Raw genomic sequence first — 23,806 nt, 5'->3', positions numbered from 1 at the left:
AGCGTTTCACCACCTCACTAGGGACGGAACTGAAAATTCATGCCAGAACCACGGTGCTATATTTGTATTTTCTTGTATTATATTTAATCATGCAAGTTAACCAGATACCCCACAGCATAAATCCCATCATTCTCAAGGAAACATTTTGTTGCCTTTAAGAAGTTACAAGTAAGCAAACCCCTACAGATATTTTTGAAGACAGAAAATTGAACAAGGCATTGGGTTGGGAGGAGGCTGCACGTGACAATTACAATCACACTTCTGGTGTTCCTGGGGGGGGATAGCAGGTGTGCCACAACCCCCCTCCACCAGAAGGGCACTTCAAAACAAGGCTCACTCCTTTTCCCCGGTGGGGTGGGGGTGGGGGTTAACCAGGACCACCATTCACTCATCCAACAATATTCTCAAGATTTATTTCGTGCCAGGCTCTGAGCTGAAGCCTAGTAAGAGAATGAAATGATGTTAGGAGCCACCAGGACAGCTGCTGCTCACAGAGCTTTGAGCAAATATATGCAGTAGCCTCAGTCTGCTTTTAGAACACACTCCTATCCAACTTTCTGAGATCTACTTCTGTGAAGCAGTCCCCTCTCTTCTTGAAGGGAAGACACCGGCCCTGAGGTCATTCCGGCCACCTACCCTGCACATGCTCCTCTGATGAATGCTCACTGCAAAGCCACCAGGCTGCAGGCTCCCTCTCCCTCCCAAGTCACAACACCAGATCCTGAATGTCAAGAAAAAAGCAATTTTACTGAAGCAATTCACAGTGGAAATCACTAAGTGTACAGCCTGTGAGTGGGAAGCAGTCACTAGTTTTATGCCAGGAAAACCTTTCTGCAAGAGTTAGCACTTACCTTGAGCCTTCATGAATGGGCTGAGCTTACACTGAGAAACAGACAGCATAGGTAAATAGAATGCATGGGGGTCTGTGAGGGTCCCAGGATTCTGAGGTGTTAGGTGGTGGTGGTTCAGGAAACAGGCTTGAGAAGGTATCTGGCAAGATCTTCCAGAACCAACAATGGCTAAAGAATGAAGGAAAGGGCATTATAGGACTGGAAAACAACATGTAAAAAGACTCTAGGGTAATAGGCAGTGGTGCATTTAGGGAACTAAAGCAGGTTAGGATGTTAACAATGTCTAAGGTTAGGGAGGAAGGGCAGAGGGGTTTCAAGAGATGAGCCTGAAGAGAATGACCATGGTCAAATTCCTTACTCCTTATCCTAAAGGGTACAGGAAACCACTGACCTTTTCAATATTAAAATGCCAGTGAGAAGTATCATCTGGAAATAGTGTGGAAGATGGATCTGAGGAGAGCAAACTGTGGGGAGAGAGACAAGTTAGGAGGATTTCAGTAATGCACGTGAGAGACCATGCGGACCTTGATGAAAATGGTAGCAGCAGGGATGGATATTGTGAAAACATTCTAGCGACATTCAGATCAAAGATACAGAACGACGTGATTGCTTAGAGGTGAGGGATGAAAGGAAGGTAGTAGCCAATCATGGCTACTAAGTTACCTGGCTTGGACAACTGAGCCCGGGGAAACTCACTTGTCAAGAGAAAGCTGTGCAACCTATAGTATCTCCTCCATTCTTTAAATTCTACTTACACTTTTCTTCTCAGGTCTAAAGTAGAAATGTTTATAATTCAATGTCATACCATTCAACTGATCCACACAATCTCAATTAATTATGGGTTGAAAAATTTATCGATCAGTCACATCAAATTCCTGGCAGCTAATACCATAAGAGTCTTATTGCCAGGATATTCTGATAATGATGATTCTCCAATACTTCATTGATTTGCCTTGTGATTTGATCAAGTGCCCAGTGCCCAGTGATCAAGTATAAGAAATCAAATTCTAAATGGCTTCCAAATTACTGTTAACATAAACTGTAACAAAGTACAATTTTGAAAATATTAAAAATTTAATATTTAATTAAAATTTAATAAACATTTAATATTTAATAAAATTTAATATTAAAAATTTAATCCTCATACAAATACACAGTGAAAATAAAAGTTTATATAACTGTTTAATAAGGCAACCAGACACTTGAAAAAGCCAGTTTAAAAGAAAATTTGAGTTAGGCAAAACCTTCTTAGATATAACCTCAAGCAACAACAACAAAATAGATAAGTTGGATTTCATCAGATTTAAAAACACTTGTGCTCAAAAGGACACCATCAAGAATGGGAAACAACAACCCACAGAAAGGTTGGAAATGTTTATAAATCATGTTATCTGATAAACAACTTGTAGCTAGAATATAAAGAGAACTATTACAACTCAATAATAAAATAATAAAACCCCTCAATAATCAAAATAATTAAAAACTGGTCAAGGCATCTGAATAGACGTTTCTCTGAAGAAGATAAAGAAGTGGCCAATATGCAGATGAAAAGATGTTAGACATCATTAGCCATTAGGGAAATGCAAATCAAAACCATACTGAGATACCATTTTATACCCACTTGTATGGCTGTAATAAAAACAACAGAAAGATTGTCAAAAAAGACAAGCATTGGTGAGGATGCGGAGAAACTGGACCCTCAAATACTGCTGTAAATGTAAACGTAAATGTAAATGGAGCAGCTACCTTGGTAAATAGTCTAGCAGTTCCTCACAAAGTTAAATACGAAGTTAACATCTATGACCTGGCAAATGCACTCCTACATACATGCGCAACAGAAATGAAAACATACATTTAAACAAAAACTTGTCCATGAATGTTCATAGCAGTGTTATTTGGAACAGCCATCAACAGAGGAAAGGAAAAGTAAAAAGTGGTACACACATACAATGGCATATTACTGGGGAATGAAAAAAGAACGGAGTATGAATACAGGCTACAACATGGATGAATCTTGAGCACATTATGCTAAGTGAAAGGAGCCGGTCATAAAAGACCACACATTATTTGAGTCCATTGATCTGCCATGTCCAGAATCGGTAACTCAACAGAGACAAAAAGTAGATCAATGATTATCTAGGAGTGGGGGGGACTGAGGTAAAATGGGGAGTAAATGCTAATGGAGATAAGATTTCTTTTCGGGGAGAGGAAAATGTTCTAAAACTGATTGTGATGATGGTTGCACAATTCTTTAAGTACAGAGAAAACTACTGGATTGTATACTTTAAGTAGGTGAACTGTACGGTAGGTCTATTAAACTGTTACTTAGATATATATAAATAGAATAAATACATATATATAAATGTATACATATATCAATATACTCAAATTAAATATGAAAAACTAGGGTTATATAGTTCATGAAATAATAAAAAGGAATGAGATTGGTAAATTAGACACAAATTTGTTCAATTTATTGCCTATAAGGCAATAAAACTGTAACATTTGAAGTCTCATTTCCTACTACAGAGAATAAGAAATGTTCACACCTATCCTATTCTATATGTTAAGTTCTAAGTTGACACAGTTGTAAAATATAGTAGCGCAGATGTAAATAAGTCAAAGTTGTACTCTAGGTTTGTTAGACAATGCCCTACATTAAGACTAAATGTCACGCAGTCATCTGTTGTCTTATTCCCATGTCTTTGATAATTTTTCTTAACAAAGGATTCTCATAAGCAAACCACAATGATTTTGCATCCTAGTGTTGGTAAATAGAAAATGACAGGGTATTTCTTCCTAGCTAACCACATGGAAACAGATAATCTACAAGTGAAGGAATCTCAGAACTAAAGCCACAAGAAATCATCTGAATGAAACAAAGGAAAACCTTTGCTCTTAAAACTGTTAGGATTTTTTTTAACTACATGTTAATAACTGTAATAACTATAGCAATATCTTATATTAATAACTTGCAATATAGTAATAACTACAGCAATTATTAAAAAAAGAGAAAGCTAGTCTGAAAATTCTCATCTGATAATAGAGTAAGTTATTATATCGACTTTAAAAGAAGATGTAATACTTGCAAGATAGAAGCAAAGATGCTATAAAAGAGGTGGAGCATCAATGAGGCAGACTGACACAGCTGAATGACAAGCCTGTGATTAGTAGTGACAGGCTCATGGAGCCAGCCAAATCATAGCTAAATTGCATTGCTGATGAGAAGGAAAGAAAAACCAACACAACTAGGAAATAGACCAAGGTAATCCAATTTAAGAATCATCAGGCTACCAGAGGTCAAATAATTATGCAAGCAGAGTAGAAACCTTACTTCAGAAAGGAATTAAAGACAATTTTCTGGATGCTCAAAAGAGTCAATTATAATGCAGCTATCTTACAGGAATGTGAAAAGCCATTTATAGCAACTGTCATTGAAATGTCCCCGGGTATCTCCATATTTTAAGCATGAAACACAGAAATAGAAAGATATGGTTTTGGGGGGTGGGGGGAAGAGCAGGGAGGAGCAGGGAGCCCGACGTGAGGCTCGATCTCAGGACCTTGAGGTCACGACCTGAGCCAGAAACAAGAGTTGGATGGTTAACTGACTGCGCCACCCAGGAGCCCCAGGAAGAAAACTATGTTTTTTTAAAAGAAAAAAGGGGAAGAATATAAAGGTGTTAGGATATTGTATTCTATCACTTTATACTGATTAAATTACCTGAGAATAGTCACTTAGATGGATTCACAGACAGAAAGTCCTAGATGAAATGTGTTTCAGGCCCCTATGAAAAAGGATATATATGCCTTGGAAGTGAAAGGCAGAACCTGGCGAATGACTGGTCCAAGGTACTCATTTTGCCAGAGGTTACACCAAAGAATTTTTTCTGCCACCAGTAGAGATAAAAATGGAACTGAACACCCCTGGCAGATAGGAGGGCAGTGAGGACCTCGGGGAAGGCACTTGTTTACTGATGACAGAGATATAAATGAAATCACTAGTTGGTGAGTTCAGAATAGTCTGTTCTGGAGGTGAATGGAGCTATTTAAGGAGCTACAGAACCTGAAACAATTTATCAATGAGCTAAAAATATCCAGGCAAGGATCTTGGAAATTTTGAAAGCCAGTGAGAGCTACCCAAAAAGGACAAGTAGGTTGCAACATTAACAAAAAGCTAGGTTGGAGATGTCATGATTAATCCAACAACATTTTGAAAAACAGAAGATACAAACAATTTATAAGTGTCTAGCGTACCTCAAAAAGATAAGCCAACACTAGAGCCTGGATATCATATGATTTCTGAAGGCACAGTCAAGATTCTTTAATAGAAATATATGTCAGAAGTAATGCAAACAATTGTGCCATGATATTTTTGTAGAAATGGGTTAATCAAATTTCAAGTTATCTTTTTTGAAAGGGAAATTGCCTTTAAAAAAAAAAAAGGAAGGAAAGACTAGGAACAATACAGAAAAACATACAGGCAAAGAAAATAGAAATGGAGCAGTTAAAACATAAAATAAATGAGTCAAATAAAGCAAAATCACTGCCTGGCATAGAAACAAAAAATCCAACAATGTGTTGTCCTTAAGAGATACAAGTAAGCCAAAATAAAAATGGACAGTAGAACAAGGTTTAATTTAAGATTTATTATGTCTTGCAAACACAAAAAAGTGAAGGACACTATTATGAAAATGATATTAAATGCTAAAAAGTATATATAAAACTATAAAAACTTAAAAACAGTGCATCTGAATATTTAAACATAATAGCAACAATATATCCTTTTAAAAAAAAGACTGTATTTATTTACTTGACAGAGAGACAGAGAGCATGAGCGGGGGGGCGGGGGGGGGGGGCCAGGAGGCAGAGGGAGAGGGAGAAGCAGACTCCCCACTGAGCAGGGAGCCCGAAGCCAGGCTCAATCCCAGGACACCGAGATCATGACCTGAGCCAAAGGTAGACACTTAACCGACTGAGCCACCCAGGCACCCTGCAGCAATATATCCTGAAGAAAAGTTATTAAAATGGTCAAATATAACTATATCTGAAAGCCCTTAGCAGGACATCACAGCAGACGGAACAGATAAGGAATTAAAAACCATCTCAATGAACCAGATCCATTGGTTGACATCACTACTTGATCCAATATCTCTAAATCTCTAAGGACAAATAGTATGATATAATGAGCTATATCTTAGCAAAAATTATTGTTCATTTCTGTTTTCCACTTTCAACATCTTCACTGATTTTGCAAATAGTTTTAATGCTCAATCAACCTCTATACACTTCTCCGTGCATTGTTCTGTAACACTTGCCACTCAGTAGATATTTATTATTGATAATAAGTGCTCAGTAAAATACTTGTTGGATAAGCAAATACATACCAATATGAGAATAGCAATAAGCCTGACAAAATAGCACCATCAGTGGAGAAGAATTCCAAATGTATGAATAGTAGTTTCTTTTTTCCCCACACTCTAGACAGAATACAACCCTCCTTTCCTTAGAATGCAAAGGTAAACTATCATTTAAGAATTTTAAAACAATCTAATAAATACCATGTTAAGGTAAAAAAGAAAAATTACGTTTACTGACCTCGTAAGAATGTAAGGCGAAAATGAAGCTGGATTATCCTGCTCTGAAAAGAGGGGCATAGATCCTCCCATGATCCACAGACGGAAGTACAAAACAACAATCACCTTCAAAGAAAAGATTTGGTAAGAAAATCATTGCTTGTTGGGCATAAGCCCCACCTTTCTGGAGGACACTTGCAGATGCTTTATAAATGTCTTGTTTTGTTTCATTGTGAGCATTTCTATAAAATCCTAACATTCAAGATGAGGAGGCAAGATGGAAAACAGCTGGGTAGGGAGAAGAGTATAAACAATGAAGGTGTTGAGGGAGAGACAAGCAAATTCTTAAATACAGCTGTCAGTATCAAACATTTACCAGCTGTTATCCACTGTGCTAAAGACTTTTCCATCTCACCTACGGCCTCACAGCAACCCCAGAGGTAGATGAGAAAGCTGAGGCTTAGAGGTAACTTACCCAGGATCCCACAGCTAATAAACTGCAAGATCCAGGAGGTGAACCCATGTCACTGTCCAACCACATTCTTAACCATTCCATTTACACAGCCCCATGAAAGTTAATTTAAAGTACAATAAATAATACTGCTGTGTTCTGAATAAACACACTTGAAGTGTTCCCACCCCTGAATGCCCTGAAGCAGAACATTCATGAAGGGTTATTTCAACAAATCCCAGGAACAGCTTTTGTGTCACCCAGTGGAATTCTATCACTAAATGGTGCTATCCTGTTGCTAAGGTGAGTAAGAAAACCAGAAGCAGAGACATTTCTGTGGGGATGAGTTTTGTTTATAAGGGTGTTCACCCACACAGGCCTTCCAGGTGATTCTCATTTCAATAGGACCAATTACATTGTTTTTATTAAAGTCAGAGGGAAACCTTTGCTTAAATAAAAATCTAAAGGATTAATTTTGAAGATAGTTAAGACTGGATTTTTTCTCCATGAATATCACGGACTTCCTTTATAAATATCTTTTATATAAATAACCTCAAATCCAAAAACTGAAAATAAATGTATCGTGTTAGCCAATGGCTTATCGACAGTAAACAATGCCTAGGCAGCAACTGAAAATCATCTTAACGCTCACACAACGTCCTGTTCAAACTGAATTTAAATTCTTAAAGACACTATAATGGAAAATATCAACTATAAAGGTAATAGGAAAAGTATCCCAAAAGAACATAAATTCCCTAAAATACCATGTAGAGGAAAAAGGCTGTGATAATTAAACAAAAAGAATAGAAAGTTAAGTAGTCGAAAGGGCTTTGAGAATAAAGTTTTAAAAAAAACAAGGATTAATAATTGACAACTTTCATCAGAGCAATGATGTCAAATTACTTGCATTCCCATACAATTCTAAGAAAATAAATCCCTTCTGAAACCAGTGATGAATCATCCTAATTCTACGCAAAGATACTGGGGAATACTTTAGAGAAATATTTTGTCCCTTTTGTTGAGATTGTCCAGTCAAGGCTCTCCACCCTTATTCAGTTTTTGCATACTCTTCTTCCATAAACATGTTTTAGGGTCAAGAAAAAAAAAATCACGTTAATTGGTGACATTACAATGCAAACACTTTTTATAAGTTTCCTCTCCAAATTTACGGGGAACAGCAACAGCATAAGAGACTGGTTTCCTAATCTGGAATTCCTGAATCCAACAATGTAAGAAAGTGATTAATGTGCCAGTCACCAAAGATGGCGACCAAGAATGCCGGCTCCCTTTGCATGTGCATTCTGCTCTTCCCATCAAGAAGGAGACCAACTGCCCCTCCTCTTAAGTCTGAGTTGGTCTTGTGACTTGCACTGACCAACAGAAAGTGGTAGCAGGTACACTGTGTCAGTTCTGGGCCTACCCCTTGAGAGGTCCTGCAACTTTTGGTTCATGCTTTTAGAACCCAGCGGCCACGTTTTAAGGAAGTCCTGGCTACCCTGCTAGAGAGTGGCCACAGGGAGAGACCCTAGGGAATGAGATACGACAGACAGACAAATGAGCCCAGCTGACAGCTACAGGAAGCTGCTTGTGCAACCCCAGTCAAAAATCATGAGGAGCATTAGAACCATCTAGCTCGATGCTGCCCAACTAAAGCATTCAGGGCAAATATATGTGGTGGTTGTTTTAAGCCACCACATTTGGGGGTGGTTTGTTGTGCAGTAATACATAGCTGATATAGCTAGGTTTGTGCTGCTGAGACAACTCAGGATCAGCACCTTGAAAGAGACTCATAAGATATTATAGTTGACACTGTCTGTGTCACAGAGTTCATACTCCTAGAAGGCTTTCATACATATCCTCCAAAGCTTTGTTAACGTTCACAGCATGTAAATTCTTTGATCCTAAGATTGTGTTGTTAGAATCGATTGCTGATTCTATTAAATAATCTGGATCATGTCTCTGAGCCAAGTAAAAGTAAAATATTCCTTATCAGATATTTCAGAAGCATATATATATATACTTACATAACTTATGACCAAAGTGGCCCTTTTTAAGAATGGCCTCATGGTAAGCAGGAAATTTCTATTGCTCCTTGCTGTCAGATACCTGAAATAGGAAAGAGAGAAAAAAATCTTAAATAAGTGTTAGAGTCCACCACACATAATGTTCTCCATTCACTGTGAATAAGCCGTAGCTCGAAAAAAGGCTAGAAAGGATTAGAGCTAAGAGCATGGCTGCTGGAGCCAAACCACCTGGGTTTTAGTCCCCCAGCTGCTTCCTGTCTGGAAGACCAGGGGCAAGTTTCTTAACTTCTTTGCCCATCTATTTTTCTCACTTACCAAAAAAGAAGAACAAAAAAAAGGATAATAGTAGGACCTACTCCACAGAAACATTGTGAGAAAAAAAATGAAATAATATACGGAGCAGGATCTAGCACTCTTAGCTATGAATATTACTACCCCATCTACACCAAATAACCCAGGCATTCTGGCAACTGTATGGTTACACTGGTCAAAGGGATGACCAGAAGCAAAGTAAGAGTTTACATACTGTATTTAATTTGAGAGGTACTATGTCTTCAATCTACAAAATATCTCACAAATATCTTTTTTTTAAAAGATTTATTTATTTATTTTAGACAGGAGGGGGGCAAAGGGAGAGAATTCCAAACAGACTCCCAGTTGAGCACAGAGCTCAAAATGGGGCTCGATCCCATGACCTTGAGATCATGATCTGAACTGAAATCAAGATTCAGACACTTAACCCACTGAGCCACCCAAGTGCCCTATCTCACAAATATCTTACCCCTGAAAAAATAAAGGATCCAAGTCACCCAAGGTTAAGAAATTTACCCAAGCTAACAAAGTTAGTAAGCACCATGAGTGGGATCAGAGCTCACCAATATGCAGTGGGCAATTTTCTCACCTGCCTATGGCCTCAGGAACCAAACTAGGTTACAAGAACGGCAACTTTTAGAGGGGCAGGAACTTATGTGGATGCTGTGTCCACCATAGCTCACTCACTTGTACAAAGTGGGAGGCCCATATTTCTGCATATGAGGCACATGGCTTTAGTAAAGACAATGGGGGCGCCTGGTGGCTCAGTTGGTTAAGCATCTGCCTTCGGCTCAGGTCATGATCCTGGAGTCCTGGGATCCTTGGGCTCCCTGCTCAGTAGGGAGTCTGCTTCTCCCTCTGCCCCTCACCCCACTCATGCTCTCTCTCTCTCTCACTCTCTCTCGCTCTCTCTCAAGTAAATATATAAATAATCTTAACTAAAAAAATAAAGACAATGAAAGAGAAGCAAGAGAAAGCTATTTTGGTTCATAAACAGCTGTGGATCTGACCTTTCAGAGTTTTTAATGAGTGGAGAAAATGAGGTGAGCTCAAAAACACATGAGTCTGCTTTTAGCAAAATCTGGACTGGATCCATCCCCAAGCACTGCACTTAAACCGTTCCTTAGCTCTCAAGCTTGACAAGGAGGAAGGCCAGGGATATTGTCAGCTCTCACAACGCAGGTGCACCATAATGTCCCAAAAGAGGCATCACTTCCTGAATCAGTACACAAGATTTTATGTATGTATCTGTGTATATCTCTGAAGCAAAATCCTTAGCTCTGATCTTCAGTGTGAACTGGATCTATGATTCCCAAAAGGTTAAAGCACTGCTAAGTGGCTTCCCTCCACTCTGCCTCCACTATTACTACCATTTTCAGGATAACTCAACAAAGATCAACCCTGGGTATTTCTGCTATTCCTTTCCAGGAGCAAGATAAGTGGTAGCAGGAAGGGAATGGTGTGGGAAGGAAAAGTGTTGGGGAGGCCTGAAATTGCAATAGGTTGGAATGAAAAAGTGCTTCTTGAGTCGGTCTGCTTTTGGAAGCTTCATTTCTCAGGTTCCCTCCATTGCTGGTTTATTTTAACACAGTGGAAAACCTCAGAAGTGGTGTCCCCTCCATAGAACAACAAACCAAGGGTTTAGGATTTTGTTCAATGTTGGTAAATTCCTAAAGTCTGCATTTTGTTTCACTGAAAGCTTACATGAGGGTTATTTCAGGGAGTGATATTTATAAAGTGTCCCTTTGTTTAGAAATTCTTCCTCCGGGTGCCCGGGTGGCTCAGTGGTTAAGCGTCTGCCTTTGGCTCATGTCACAGTCCCAGGGTCCTGGGATCCAGCCCCGCACCGGGCTTCCTGCTCCGCGGGAAGCCTGCTTCTCCCTCTCCCACTTCCCCTGCTTGTGTTCCCTCTCTCTCTCTGTTGGAAAATAAAAAATAAAATCTTAAAAAAAAAAAAAAAAAAGAAATTCTTCCTCCACAACAAATTCCATTTCCTCAAGAAGTTAAGCTCCTTCAGATACCAAATAGTTTGCTCTTAAAGTGTAGCATCCCAAAGCCATGGAAGCTTAAAATGATACAGAGAGCAGTGGTTGAACAATGACCTCTTTCAAGATTTCTATTTCTAGTTGTTGACCAATATTAAAAAGAGAAAATAAGCCAAAATGGTATAGGCCCTGTTTTGGTAAACTCTAGGTTAGAGGCTGAGATTCCTAAACTCACACAGGAAGCACTGCAAGGCGTAATTCTCTGTATCCCTTCCTCCTCCCCGATTCATATGAAAATTAGATAGTGGGATCTTCCCCATTAAGTCTGTGATATATGTACAGTCTACAAGGTAGAACCGAACAACAAAAACATTATTATTATTAACAAACAGAATAAAAATACCAAATAATTAATATGTGCCAGACACAAATCTAAGTAATTAAATTGTAGTTATTAACCACTTAGAACAATTCCATGTGGAAAAATAGAATTCCTTTTTTACAAAGGAAGAGACCAAAAAACTACAATATTTAGCTATTCTCTCTCAGCTATTCATTCCAATCACAAGCTAAAGTATCTATAAGTGCCTTTTAGTTTTTAATTAATTAATTTATTTATTTATTTGACAGAGAGAGCACAAACAGGGGGAGCGGGAGAAGCAGGTTCCCTGCCGACAGAGAGCCCGATGTGGGGCTCGATCCCAGGATCCTGGGATCATGACCTGAGCCAAAGGCAGACGCTTAACTGACTGAGCCACCCAGGCGCCCCTGTATGTGCCTTTTAAACAAGGCATTATGCAAATGCCATCACTGATAATTTTCAATTTCAGGCAAAGCCTCCATTGTTTTCCCTGTGAAGCCAGAGAACATTCCAACAACCAAACCAAAGCACTGAGGAACCCACTAGAATAGGAACCAAGGGTTCTATTCCTGTGCTTCCAAGTCATTGGTTTTATGGTTTGTAACAAGTCTGTAAGAGCTCTGTTTTCTTCTTTTATCAATTAGAGTTGGACTCAATGGTTTCAGGTCTAAAATGCTGTGATCCTTGGATGTTCTCACCAGCGGATGACATCATAAATGACAAGTGAAGAAAAACAGAGAGAAACCGGAAAATTTTAAAAAGAAATGCTAAGGGATTAGGAGGAAGCAAATGTTAGTTGGTCGATTCCCCCACACTTGAGTGGGCCCTTCATAATTTGCAGTTGCGCATGAAAAAAATATTTTAACATTAGTTTGGGGTGTTGGCATTGTCGAACTCTGCACTTTTAACAATTTCTGATTTTAGGCAAACAACAGATCAAGATTATCCAGAGTAGATTCCCTAAACTGTGCTCCCCCACACCCAATACTCTCTTTTTCTGACATCAAATTTTCTATTAACATCCACCCTCTCAGTTGATTGTGTTCAAATATTCAGAGCTGAATGTGATTTCCTGAAGTTCACCTCCACAGCTTCTCAGTCAGTCATCAAATCCCATATAAGGTCCTGGCTGAGACAAGGACAACCAGCTACTCTGAATCACCCACCATAATCTTGAGTGTTAAATAAATAAATGCTCATTATTTTAAGCCACTGACCTTGCTGACACAGAATTACTGTGTCAGTAGATAACTGATATATATAACACAATGATCAATAAATGCTACCTGCCCTAATAAAATTTTTAAAATATTTTTCTGCCTCCACTCAACCCTCCCCTCCCCCCTCCCCCCCCTCCCTTTTTTTTCCTGTGTGTTCCTTTATCCTCCAGTGCTAGACCAGGGTGCAAAATAAGAATGCTCAGTGTGGGAGACAGCAAGCTGGAGGAGGAAAACCACTTAGGTGGTACTATCTTAACCTTAAATTCTGCTGGTTTAAATGAAGATGTTATATTATACTTTCCAGCCCTTCTCAGGATCTATAAAAACCTGTCAATTTTTGCCTTAACACTAGCTCTGTGGCAAACATCTCAGATACAAAGAGTTGCTATTGTTTAACATTATACCAATAAATTATAAAAAGCTTGAAGGGGCACAGAATACATGACCCTAAAATCTACCACTTTGGCATGTGGATTATTTTAAGCTAAGGGCAATCAAGACCCAGCAGAGTCAAGAAAAACTTTGATCTCTCCCTTCACTACCCAAAAGAATTTAGAAGAGGGGGCCTGCCTCAGAGAGAAAGCTATATCAGAAATAACTTTTATCTGAATGACTGACTTACCTGTAGGACAGAGCAAATCTGTAATTACCACACATCTGCTCTTCCTGTTGTCCTGCGAATTACCCTCCCCTGCTTGGAAGCCCCAGACCCCTACCCCATTCCTTAGCTCAGGAAGGCATAGAAGCCTGACTTGCCTTTGGGTCTCATATTTTTATGGGGCTCCTGTACGTATGAAATTAAATTTGTTTTCTCCTGTTAATCTATCCTATGCCAATTTAATTATCAGACCAGCCAAAGAAGCTGAAAGGGTAGAAGGAAAATTTTGCCACTCCTATGAGCTATATACAAAATTCCTTCTAGAACACCAGTCATACTAATTTAATTTCTCCTGTTCTTTCAAGGTAATAAAGGGGATTAATAAAGAGTCATATACCATGACCAAAAAAAATTTTTTTTAATTAAAATCAGAGCTTTTTAGAATAGGACTTCAAGAATCTGCTTCTGTTTGAAACACAAAAAAAAAGGTGTTTTTTTTTTTTTTTCAGTTGACCAAAGTAACAAAGACACAGCTCACATTAGAAAAGATTATAAGCTTAACAAAAACAACAAAAAGAAATGTAAGAGTCTTTGGGTTCTTCTTTAATGCACTCTCCTTGAACTCATAAAGTACCTCATCTAAATCTTAATAACCAAAGGCATTCTGAAGAGGAGTGAGACAACCTTTGATGTCTCCTTTGATATTCAAATGCAGAGTCCGAAGGAAAGGAGCTAACAATTCTAAGAAGACAATGATGCATTTCTCAGTTTTATCTATTCAAAAAACCCCAATTGACCTTCAATACCCCATTCTGTGGCTATGGTAAATTTTTCTTCCAGAAACTTCAAACTTAGCTCAGTGTGTTATTTACAAAGAAATATGTGGAAATAAGGACAGAGAAGGCACAGAGGAATATAATTTCCATTATCGTAACCATTCTGAAAATCAAAGTTAGAATTGGAAGGGATCAGAATAGCTCAGGCTGTTTTACAGGTGAGGAAAAAAAAAAAATGAAAGTCCAGAAATGTTAACTGATTTGCAGAAGATCGGGGTCCTTCAAGATCAAAGGTCAATGAGTTCAGGCTTTATTCATTAAATCTGTGGTCTAATTTATATTCCTTCTAAAATGAATTTAGTCAGAGGCCCCAATTTTTATTCCTTTTACAGCTAAAAAATTCAGTTCTGGTGATATCATCCTTGTCTGTCATTAACAGTCCCAGAAAAGTTTCAATTCATTCATAATAGGGAATACTTAATGCATTTCATGTGCACCATTAGCTATGCTACGCACTTTACTTTTTTTATTTCATTCAATTCCACACCAGCCCTGGGAGCCATGCTTGTCCCCACCTTGTGATTGAGGGCAAAAGAAGAATTTACTCGGATCTTGCAGCCGGCAAGTGGCAGAGGTGAGATATAAATCCAAATCCAAAGCATTCACTATTCTCTGTAGCATTTAAGTAAAACAGAGCTGGTTTATTTAGCACACTTTCAACATAGGTTATTTATTACATGCATTTCTATGTGTAGAAACAGTGATTTCTACTGAATTAAATGATAAAAGTTCATCTTCAGTATCTTCCTCCATTTGCATGAATCCACAGTAAAACCTTTAATATAGGATTTTCCTACAACTGAATGAACTGAGGCAGTGCACAATTCAATTCAATTCTTCTATGAAGTATCCTTTTAAAGGTTAAGGTGTGTAGTGGCTGCTGCAGGCTGAAATGCAAGCTCCACGTACTGTGGGCTGATTCAGAAATTCTGTGTGAGAGTAGATGGCCAAAAGGAGAGTGTGTGCACGGCAGAGAGGGTGTCACTGTACTGTGAACCCATCAGCCAGCCAGCTCCACAGAGAGAAGAGGCAAGCAGGAACAGAGAGTGAGACAGATAAGGATGCCCCAAGAGTGATGATGAAGCTGACACCTGAGGAAGATGAGAAGTGAATTAGGTAAGGAGAGAAGGAATAAGATACATGTTACAGAGGCCTAGGATTGAGATAGGGCAAGCAAGATGAAGAGAATCAAAGTTCATTCTAGCTGCGGGATCTAATACTGGCAGAGTGGTGACAGGGAAGCTGGAGAGGGAGGCAGGGGCCTCAGTGACCCTCATGTCCCACTGCGGAGTTTGGACTTTATTTGGACAGCAAGGAACAGTCAGTGAAGGGCTTCAGGCAGTGATGACCCAGTGTGATTTCCAGCAGAAAGTGGCACTAAATGATGTTGCTACTGTGACTACTGTGAAGTCCATAACAAAGAGCAAAGGGCCCAGCAGCCCCAATGGGGAAATGGCAGGCAGCAGTGATTCTGGAAGTTTCTAAGATATCAGATTCAGAAATAGATGAGTTTCTAGTCCAAGTAGGTAGAAAGACTTTATGGTAGGTATAAGCGAGAAAGGCACGTATTGTTACATTTATTTAGCAGTCTGATTTCTTAATGCATTTCTATTTTGTGTTAATTGGTCATTAATTTGGTGTCATTCAAAACTTTCTACTAACCAGAATATTAAATTGCCAAAATAGAAGCCATTACAAGAATATAAATATTGGGGCACCTGGTTGGCTCAGTCGTTAAGCGTCTGCCTTCGGCTCAGGTCACAATCCAAGGGTCCTGGGATCAAGTCCCACATCGGGCTCCCTGCTCGGTGGGAAGCCTACTTCTCCCTTTCCCACTCCCCTTGCTTTTGTTCCCTCTCTTGCTGTGTCTCTCCCTGTCAAATAAATAAATAAAATCTTTAAAAAAAAAAAAAAAGAAAAAGAAAGAATATACACATTATGCCCTTGTATGGCCTTTTCTATGTCAAAGGGCTTTTTGGTCCAGTCTAATATTTAATCCTTGAAAGATCCATATGCCCTTGGCAGAAGAGAGAGCACCATCCCCATATTACAGATCTAGACCTAGTGAGCAGTGCCTCCTGAACTAGAATTCAGATGTTTTATAGCTGATTCCATGTCTTTTGGTTGCATCACGTGATCTCCTCTCCAACCACACTGTCAAACAGCATTTACTTCAGGTTTCCCATTATTTCTATCAGTCCAAACTTCTCGCACACCAGAGACTCTAAGGAACGCATGCAAATGAAATCACTGCTACTTGCAAAACACATCTGCATGGGTACACAAGTAAACCTTTGCACTAAGAAGATTAAAAACAGCCAGTGACACCTTAATCATATTTTCTGAACCTCTTATTGGAATATATGGACTGATAAATTCAAATACAATTCAGCTAGTGAAAAAGAGTATTTGGTATTGGGACTGTCCAGGTAAACTGGGGAAACACACATTCTATTAACAATGACAACAATAAAACACCTGATATTGAGTAAATGCCTACGGTGCCCCAGGCAGTTCCTACATATAGATCCTTAGCACCTTCCTACAAGATGTGCACTATTAAAATCTTCATTTTACAAACGGAGAAACCAAAGTATTAAACCAAAGTATTAAGGGTCAAAAAACCTGCCCCAAGTCCCAATAGGTAGTAGGCAAGGGGAGTCAGAAGGTTAATCTAGCTAATACCCTTGATCACCAATGCTCTGCTACCTCTCTGTCATTGCCAACTAAATCTGTCTTCAACTTCCCTTTGCCTGAATTTCAAACACTACTCTCAAGTACAAACACATCCTTAACATGTGTTTAGAAGAATGATGATTCCATGAAAAAATGCTCAACATCACTTGGCAATCAGGGAAATAAAAATCAAAACCACAACAAGATACCACCTCACACCTGTCAGAATGGCTAAAATTAACAAGTCAGGAAATGACAGATGTTGGTAAGGATGCAGAGAAAGGGGAACCTTCCTACACTGTTGGTGGGAATGCAAGCTGGTGCAGCCACTCTGGAAAACAGTATGGAGGGTCCTCAAAAAGTTGAAATAGAGCTACCCTACGACCCAGCAATTGCACTACTGGGTATTTACCCCAAAGATACAAACGTAGTGGTCTGAAGGGCACATGCACCCTAATGTTTATAGCAGCAATGTCCACAATAGCCAAACTATGGAAAGAGCCTAGATGTCCATCAACAGATGAATGGATAAAGAAGATGTGGTATACACACACACACACACACACAATGGAGTACTATGCAGCCATCAAAAAAATGAAATCTTGCCATTTGCAATGATGTGGATGGAACTAGAGGGTATTATGCTAAGCGAAATAAGTCAATCAGAAAAAAACAAGTATCATGATCTCACTCATATGAGGAATTTGAGAAACAAGACAAGATCATAGGGCAAGGGAGGGAAAAATGAAACAAGATGAAACCAGAGAGGGAGACAAACCATAAGACTCTTAAACTCAGGAGACAGGTTTGCTGGAGGGGAGGTGGGTGGGGGGATGGGGTAACTGTGATGGACATTAAGGAGGGCACAGGATGTAATGAGCACTGGGTGTTATATGCAACTGATGAATCACTGAACTCCATCCACCTCTGAAACTAATAATACCCTACATATTAATTGAATTTAAATTAAAAAATCAAACTATAAAAAAATAAAAGGATGATGACTCAGGATACCATATATACCTGATCAATTTAGGAAATTAACAGGAAGGCTGCTACAACTTCATCGCTATGAAAAATGACAAGCTATTCCAACAGTAATATTCAATTGGCAAAATACTGGGTACTGAGTTAGGTCCTATAAACAATACAGGAAAGAAATAAAAGCATACATTTAACACTTAAATAACAGCTAACATTTACTGAGTGCTCGCCATGGGCCAGAACCTCTCCCAAGCACGTGTATTAGCTCTTTAAACACACACAACAACAACAAAAGGAAGAAGCAGGTGTTATTTCTACCTTCGTTTTATAGAAGTGGAAATTGAAGCCTAACAGAGTGAACGAGCCTGCCTGGGAGCACAAAGCCGATCGTGAACAGAACTGGGAACTGGGCCTGTGCGTTCAGGTGCCCGAGCCTGCTGTCCCCAAGCTGCACCACACGGCCTTTTTGTGCTTGCTGCGCTTGCCCCAAGCAGGGGTGCGTATGATGAAGGACGAAAAGGGTTCGGGGAAGGAAGAAGTCAGCGTGAGCTGGAAAAGAAGCAGCTGCGGGGAAACTCGGGAGACCTGACCTGGGCCCGGAGGGTCAAAGAAGATGGAAGGGCAGCGCAAGCAAGAGGGGCCGGGAGAGGTGCCCAGGCGGCTGCGGAGGGCTGCTCAGACGAGGGCTCCCTGCAAACACAGCGCAGGCAGCCCCTCGTCCGTACGTGGGGCACTCCTCAGCGTGGCAGAGTCAAAGGTGTGAAATCTGAGTAAGGAAATATGGGAAACTGAACTCTGAAACAATGACAGCATGAAAAGCAGTAGAATATCCCTAAATATAATGGATGTTGTTTCCGTCTCCCTTCTGCTCAGCCACAAACAGGCAAGGGGTCTCCCAGGCAGCTAGCTCCCTCTCCCCTCAGCTTTCCCCAGTCCTCACCTGACATCAACCTTCTCACTAGGGCGCTTTGGGTACCTGCAGCAGGACTGTTTCTCCCCAGGGTCCCATCTCTGACCTCCTCCCTAGGTGTTTCAAACTTTACAGTCAATACCCAGGACAGAGCCTGGGCCAGCATGCCAGTGGGGTGCGCTGCAGCTCAGCACCCTCTCTTGGTCTCTCGTCCACTTGTGGCATCCACATAAGACGCAGGCCAGGCTGGCCCAGCTGGGACTCTATCCCACTTTTATGCTTATAACGGGGTGAGAAACTTAGGTGAGGGTCTGTGCTACAGCTGCAGACAGCTTAGATTTGAGACACGCAGAGGAGGAAGTCTTGCTTAAACCTTTACGAAGCCACTTTCTCCAATCCAGCTTTCCATACAGGGCCCTCGTGCACATGCCCGGAAGCAGCTTGTAAGTACAGACAGCAAGCCCAGAAGCTTTGCAATACACACGGGTCCGTGCACAGAGTTCATGCAGAGGCCAAGGAGGACATTTGGCTGCCTGGGCTTCCTGGAGACCATGGCTCCTCCTGAAATAGATCACTTCCCTGCAGCAAGGCCATGCTGTGGTCAAGATAGTTGGCCTAAGAAAACACAGCATCATTCACAGGGAGGTGAGCAACGCTGATACGGGAGAAGAGAAACCTTTCCTTGGTCCAGACAAACTCATCCAGAGACCAGCCCATTTCTCTGGCCCCAACCCCCAACCCCCTTTCTAGTGGAGGTCAGAGGGCTGACCGTCAGAGCTTCAAGGGCTGGAAAGGGGGGGACTGGTCATTCCAGCACAATCTTGGCAAACACCTTTAAAGTTCATATTTCCTACAAGAATCTAACTTTAAGGGTATTCAAGATTTATTTTACTCGGAACTCTTTTTGACACTGAGGGCAAATATGCTGTATTTTTTTTTAAAGATTTTATTTATTCATTTGAGAGGGAGAGAGAGAGACAGAGCACAAGCAGGGGAGAGGCAGAGGGAAAGGGAGAAGCAGGCTTCCCGCAGAGCAGGGAGCCCAACGCGGAGCTCGATCCCAGGACCTGGAGATCATGACCTGAGCCGAAGGCACAGGCTTAACCATCTGAGCCACCCAGGTGCCCCTATGCTATATTTTTTTTAGAAGGTGAACTTTTTAAGGTTCAACTCAAGGCAATTTGGTTTTATTTTTAGATTCCAGTGTTCACACATGTTGAAAGCTCCTAAGGAGAAAGCCATAACTACGATTTCAGAGTAGAAATAAGAACCACGGTGGCTCTTAGCACAGAATATACATAACATAGAAACAATCATTATTCAGATAATTGTCACGGTTTTTATGTTTGTGTAAAACGTCTACCAGTACTGTGGAAGTTAGGAATACATAATAATTAAGTCTTTATAATTTTTTTTCAAATGCATGCTTCTTTTGGTTATACCATTTTTAAAACTTTCTCCTAATTTACTTCTAGACCGGACTCTCATTTTAAGGCGTAACGTAAAAAGCTGAAGTAGGAAAGTTGCCAAAGGAACTAGAAATTCCAGTCCCAATCATATTTTTCATATGTATACTCATATCTAATTATATTTATTTATATTTTTCTAAGATAAACATTCAGAAAATAATGTTACAGCATCAGTTTTTTAAGTTGTAATCATCTATGTATATGACGCCTTGGTTGTCAGAGGGACCTCTGAAGTTCTCTCATACTAAACTCTCAAAAGATGGTGCCCGTGACACAGGGTCAGCCCAGGCGTGGTGAGACAACCACAGGAGTCACACAGGATCCTGGCTCATTCAGTTACCCACTGGGAGACTCGCCAATCCTTATAACCTCCCTGGGGTCTCTTGTGCCTCAGCCACAAAGCAGTCATCCTGATTTCTACCTTACAAGTTCGTTGAAAGGATTTCAATGAGATGAGGTATGTAAATGGCACAACACAGTGCCCAGAACATAAAGGCACCCAAAGTAGCTACTATTGGAGTAGTGGCGACAACTTAAATGAAAATTCTAAAACCCTATGGCCTTTCGTGGCCACATGCAAACAAACAAAACAAAACAAAACAAAACACAAAACAGTGAATTCAGCTAGGATTAAGTAAAGTAAAAGGACTCCTCTCCCTCAAGTTCTATCAGCTCCCTCCTTCCCGAAAGGAGAAGGGAAAGAGAACTAAATATTTTCCTAGAAGATGAAGATGGAATTTAGCTTTCAACATTCTTCTCTATCCCAGGACCTGGAGACCATGGCTCCTCCTGAAATAGATCACTTCCCTGGTTTCCTTTCACTCAGCTTGGGTACCGAAGCCAGATAACCTAAATGCGTTGGGCAGGTTGTGCCTGCACAGGGTAGCGGGCTGAGGAGGCGGATGGGAGGTGCCCCGGAAGGGCTGAAATCCAGCCCACACGCCCTTCAACAACCCATGAGCCCTGGCGCCTGCTGCATCCGCCTCGAGAAAGGGCAGCCTTTTTTGAATTCTCCCTTGAGAATTCAAAAGGTGCCCTTGACTCAAACGTCATGCACTTGACACTCCACACACTCCCAGCTTTTTCTACTTCATAAAAATATCCCTACTGGCCAGCAGCCTGCACATTATGATCTAATACCCATTCAGCAGCTTCATTGTCCTAATGACTTTCACAGCAACTTGCTAAATACAGTGTTTCCATTTTCTTTGCAGCCAATTTTTATTTGCTCACTGACACACTACCACAGTGTTGCTATATTTCCAGTCACCAAGCCAAGTGTTAAGTAACTTCATGTTAACAATATTTGCTTCTGTATTAACTCAGCTGAGTTTCCCTTGCCAACTCACCATGGAGTTTGATAGAGTAGGATTTAATTCATTATACCAAATTTTTAAAAAATTCTTAATCATACAAGTCTTAACACTACCTTTATCAACCCCACCAATATCAGAGCCCAATGTGGGACTGTCAGTTTCCTTTCCTAAACTGAACTCAAGCCCAATTAAAAGTCCTCTGACATCTTCCAGGCTGAAGTTTCCACATCCTAGAGGTTTCACACACAAGACTGGATTGTCAGCAAGGGTGACCAACCAGTCCAGCGTGCCTACACCTAAGGAGCTTGCTGAGACGTGGGACTTTCAGTGCTAAAATTTAAAAAGTCTTGGGGAAACCAGAATGAGCTGGTCATCCTCTAGCAGGTTGGTGGGATACAGGAGAATAAATCACGATCAACCAAACCATAAGTTTTGCAAAAATTCAAAGAAAGTAAGTGGTATCTTTCTCTTGCGCTGGACAGACACACCTGCAGGCAGACACACACACACCACCACATACATCCTCTTATCCATGATGTGCTATTCCTTATGAATAAGAGTTTAATCAAAAACAAGTGTTTCTCTGGTGGAAGATATTTACTAATTGGTTGAGCTTGTTAATTCTGAAAACCTGAGAACTAGAATTTTCTCACCCACACTTTCCAACTGTCAGACAAATCTTCTCTACTTGGATAAGCCAATGTAAGGTGTTCTTTATAGTGGCATTTTATTCAAGTAACAAAAGGAAAGGAGGGCAGGGAGAAACAAGGGTTTAATAACTACTAAGACTGTACAGAGTTCACTATATATGCAATCAATGGAACTGTAATAACTATTTATGAGACTACATAGCTGCCTGGTTGATTACAGTAGAGGTTAACATTTTATTTTATTTTTTTATAAAGATTTTTATTTATTTATTGAGAGAGAGAGAGAGAATGGTAGAGAGAGAGCATGAGAGGGAAGAAGGTCAGAGGGAGAAGCAGACTCCCTGCCGAGCAGGGAGCCAAAATGCGGGACTCGATCCTGGGACTCCAAGGATCATGACCTGAGCCGAAGGCAGTCGCTTAACCAACCAAGCCACCCAGGCACCTGAGGTTAATATTTTAAAGGCTAAATTCAAATCAAGCTTATACCAGTAATTAAAAGGAATCTGACTGTCTTGATTATAAAATACAGTGGTAATAGATGGACCACAGTGGTACCTAAAATGGTCTATCTTAGCTATAAACAACCAACCAAACATTCAAACTGAAGTTCCAAAATCTCACGACCTGTAATTTTGATACATTTATCTGTTTATACTCTGCCATGTGTAAATGGCACATACTAATTTTTCTTTTTATATACCAGTGATACTTAATTGAAAAGTTTATGAAAGTTCTTCTATCTTCCATGCCACGCTTTTATTTTTATTGTCTTTTCCTGGTATTCAAGGTTTAATGACTACAAGATTATTTAAAATCATTCCCACTCTCTTTAAACACTAAGTTCCAGTTTCCTGGGCCCTATTACCAAAAACACCATACTAAATGAAGCTAAAAGCAGATTTTTCCACTGTTCAGTGATCTCCTACTCAAGTAAAAGAACCACATTACGAATATTAAGTGAATACTTTAGACCGACAAAAACAACAGGAGGAAAACAAACTCCAGAAGAATCTATTTTGACACATCCCTTGCCCAGGTAGGAAAGCTGATCCCTGCCATGGTCAGTCAGTGAGCAGTTTCTAGGGGTCTCATCTGTACTGTACCTTCAAATCAAAGACAGGCCAACTCCAGGAGTAACAAACCAGGCATAGCTTCTCTTCAAGATGTGAGGACATGGCAACCAGTGAAATTCTATTAGGCAGGTGATTAAGAATCACGCTTGATCGCAATTTCTCTAACAAGCACTTTATGAGAGAAACCAATAGGAGGTGGGTACCCCCAGGTGGCCAACTGAAGCATATCCCATACATGCTGGATGGATGCCTTAAGCGAGTCCTCACCACTGTGGACAGCTGGGGAATCATTAACTCCTGACAGAGCTAGCTGGTATGCTACAGTGTGCAAAAAAGAAAAACATCTTGTCCTTGTATAATATGATTTGGTTAAGGACCAAAATAAGACAACTCACATGAGGCCCTTCTGGTCCTTCTGTGGAAATAGAGGTACACACCCATCTGCTGAAAATCATTTACCATTCCAAACCCTTAGGATTTTTCAGGTCTACCTTCAAGAAAACAGCATGATTATATT

At 40.2% G+C, this 23,806-nt stretch overlaps 1 protein-coding gene across 3 annotated transcripts in view; it reads right to left on the bottom strand.

The window, feature by feature from the left end:
* The window catches only part of TMTC1 (transmembrane O-mannosyltransferase targeting cadherins 1), a 277,142-nt gene that overhangs the window by 139,002 nt on the left and 114,334 nt on the right, over window positions 1–23,806 (bottom strand). For all 3 annotated transcript variants that reach the window (XM_027594472.2, XM_027594474.2, XM_027594473.2), the window contains 2 exons: window positions 8,900–8,981; window positions 6,447–6,550 (listed from right to left, as the gene is read on the bottom strand). In XM_027594472.2, the coding sequence (XP_027450273.1) occupies window positions 6,447–6,550; window positions 8,900–8,981 (186 nt within the window). The remainder of the gene's footprint in view (window positions 1–6,446; window positions 6,551–8,899; window positions 8,982–23,806) is intronic.

This window comes from Zalophus californianus, chromosome 9 (genome assembly GCF_009762305.2).
Source record: "Zalophus californianus isolate mZalCal1 chromosome 9, mZalCal1.pri.v2, whole genome shotgun sequence".
Taxonomy (NCBI): Eukaryota; Metazoa; Chordata; class Mammalia; order Carnivora; family Otariidae; genus Zalophus; species Zalophus californianus.
Note: the sequence above shows the minus strand (reverse complement) of the source record. Positions and strands in the feature narration are given on the sequence as shown.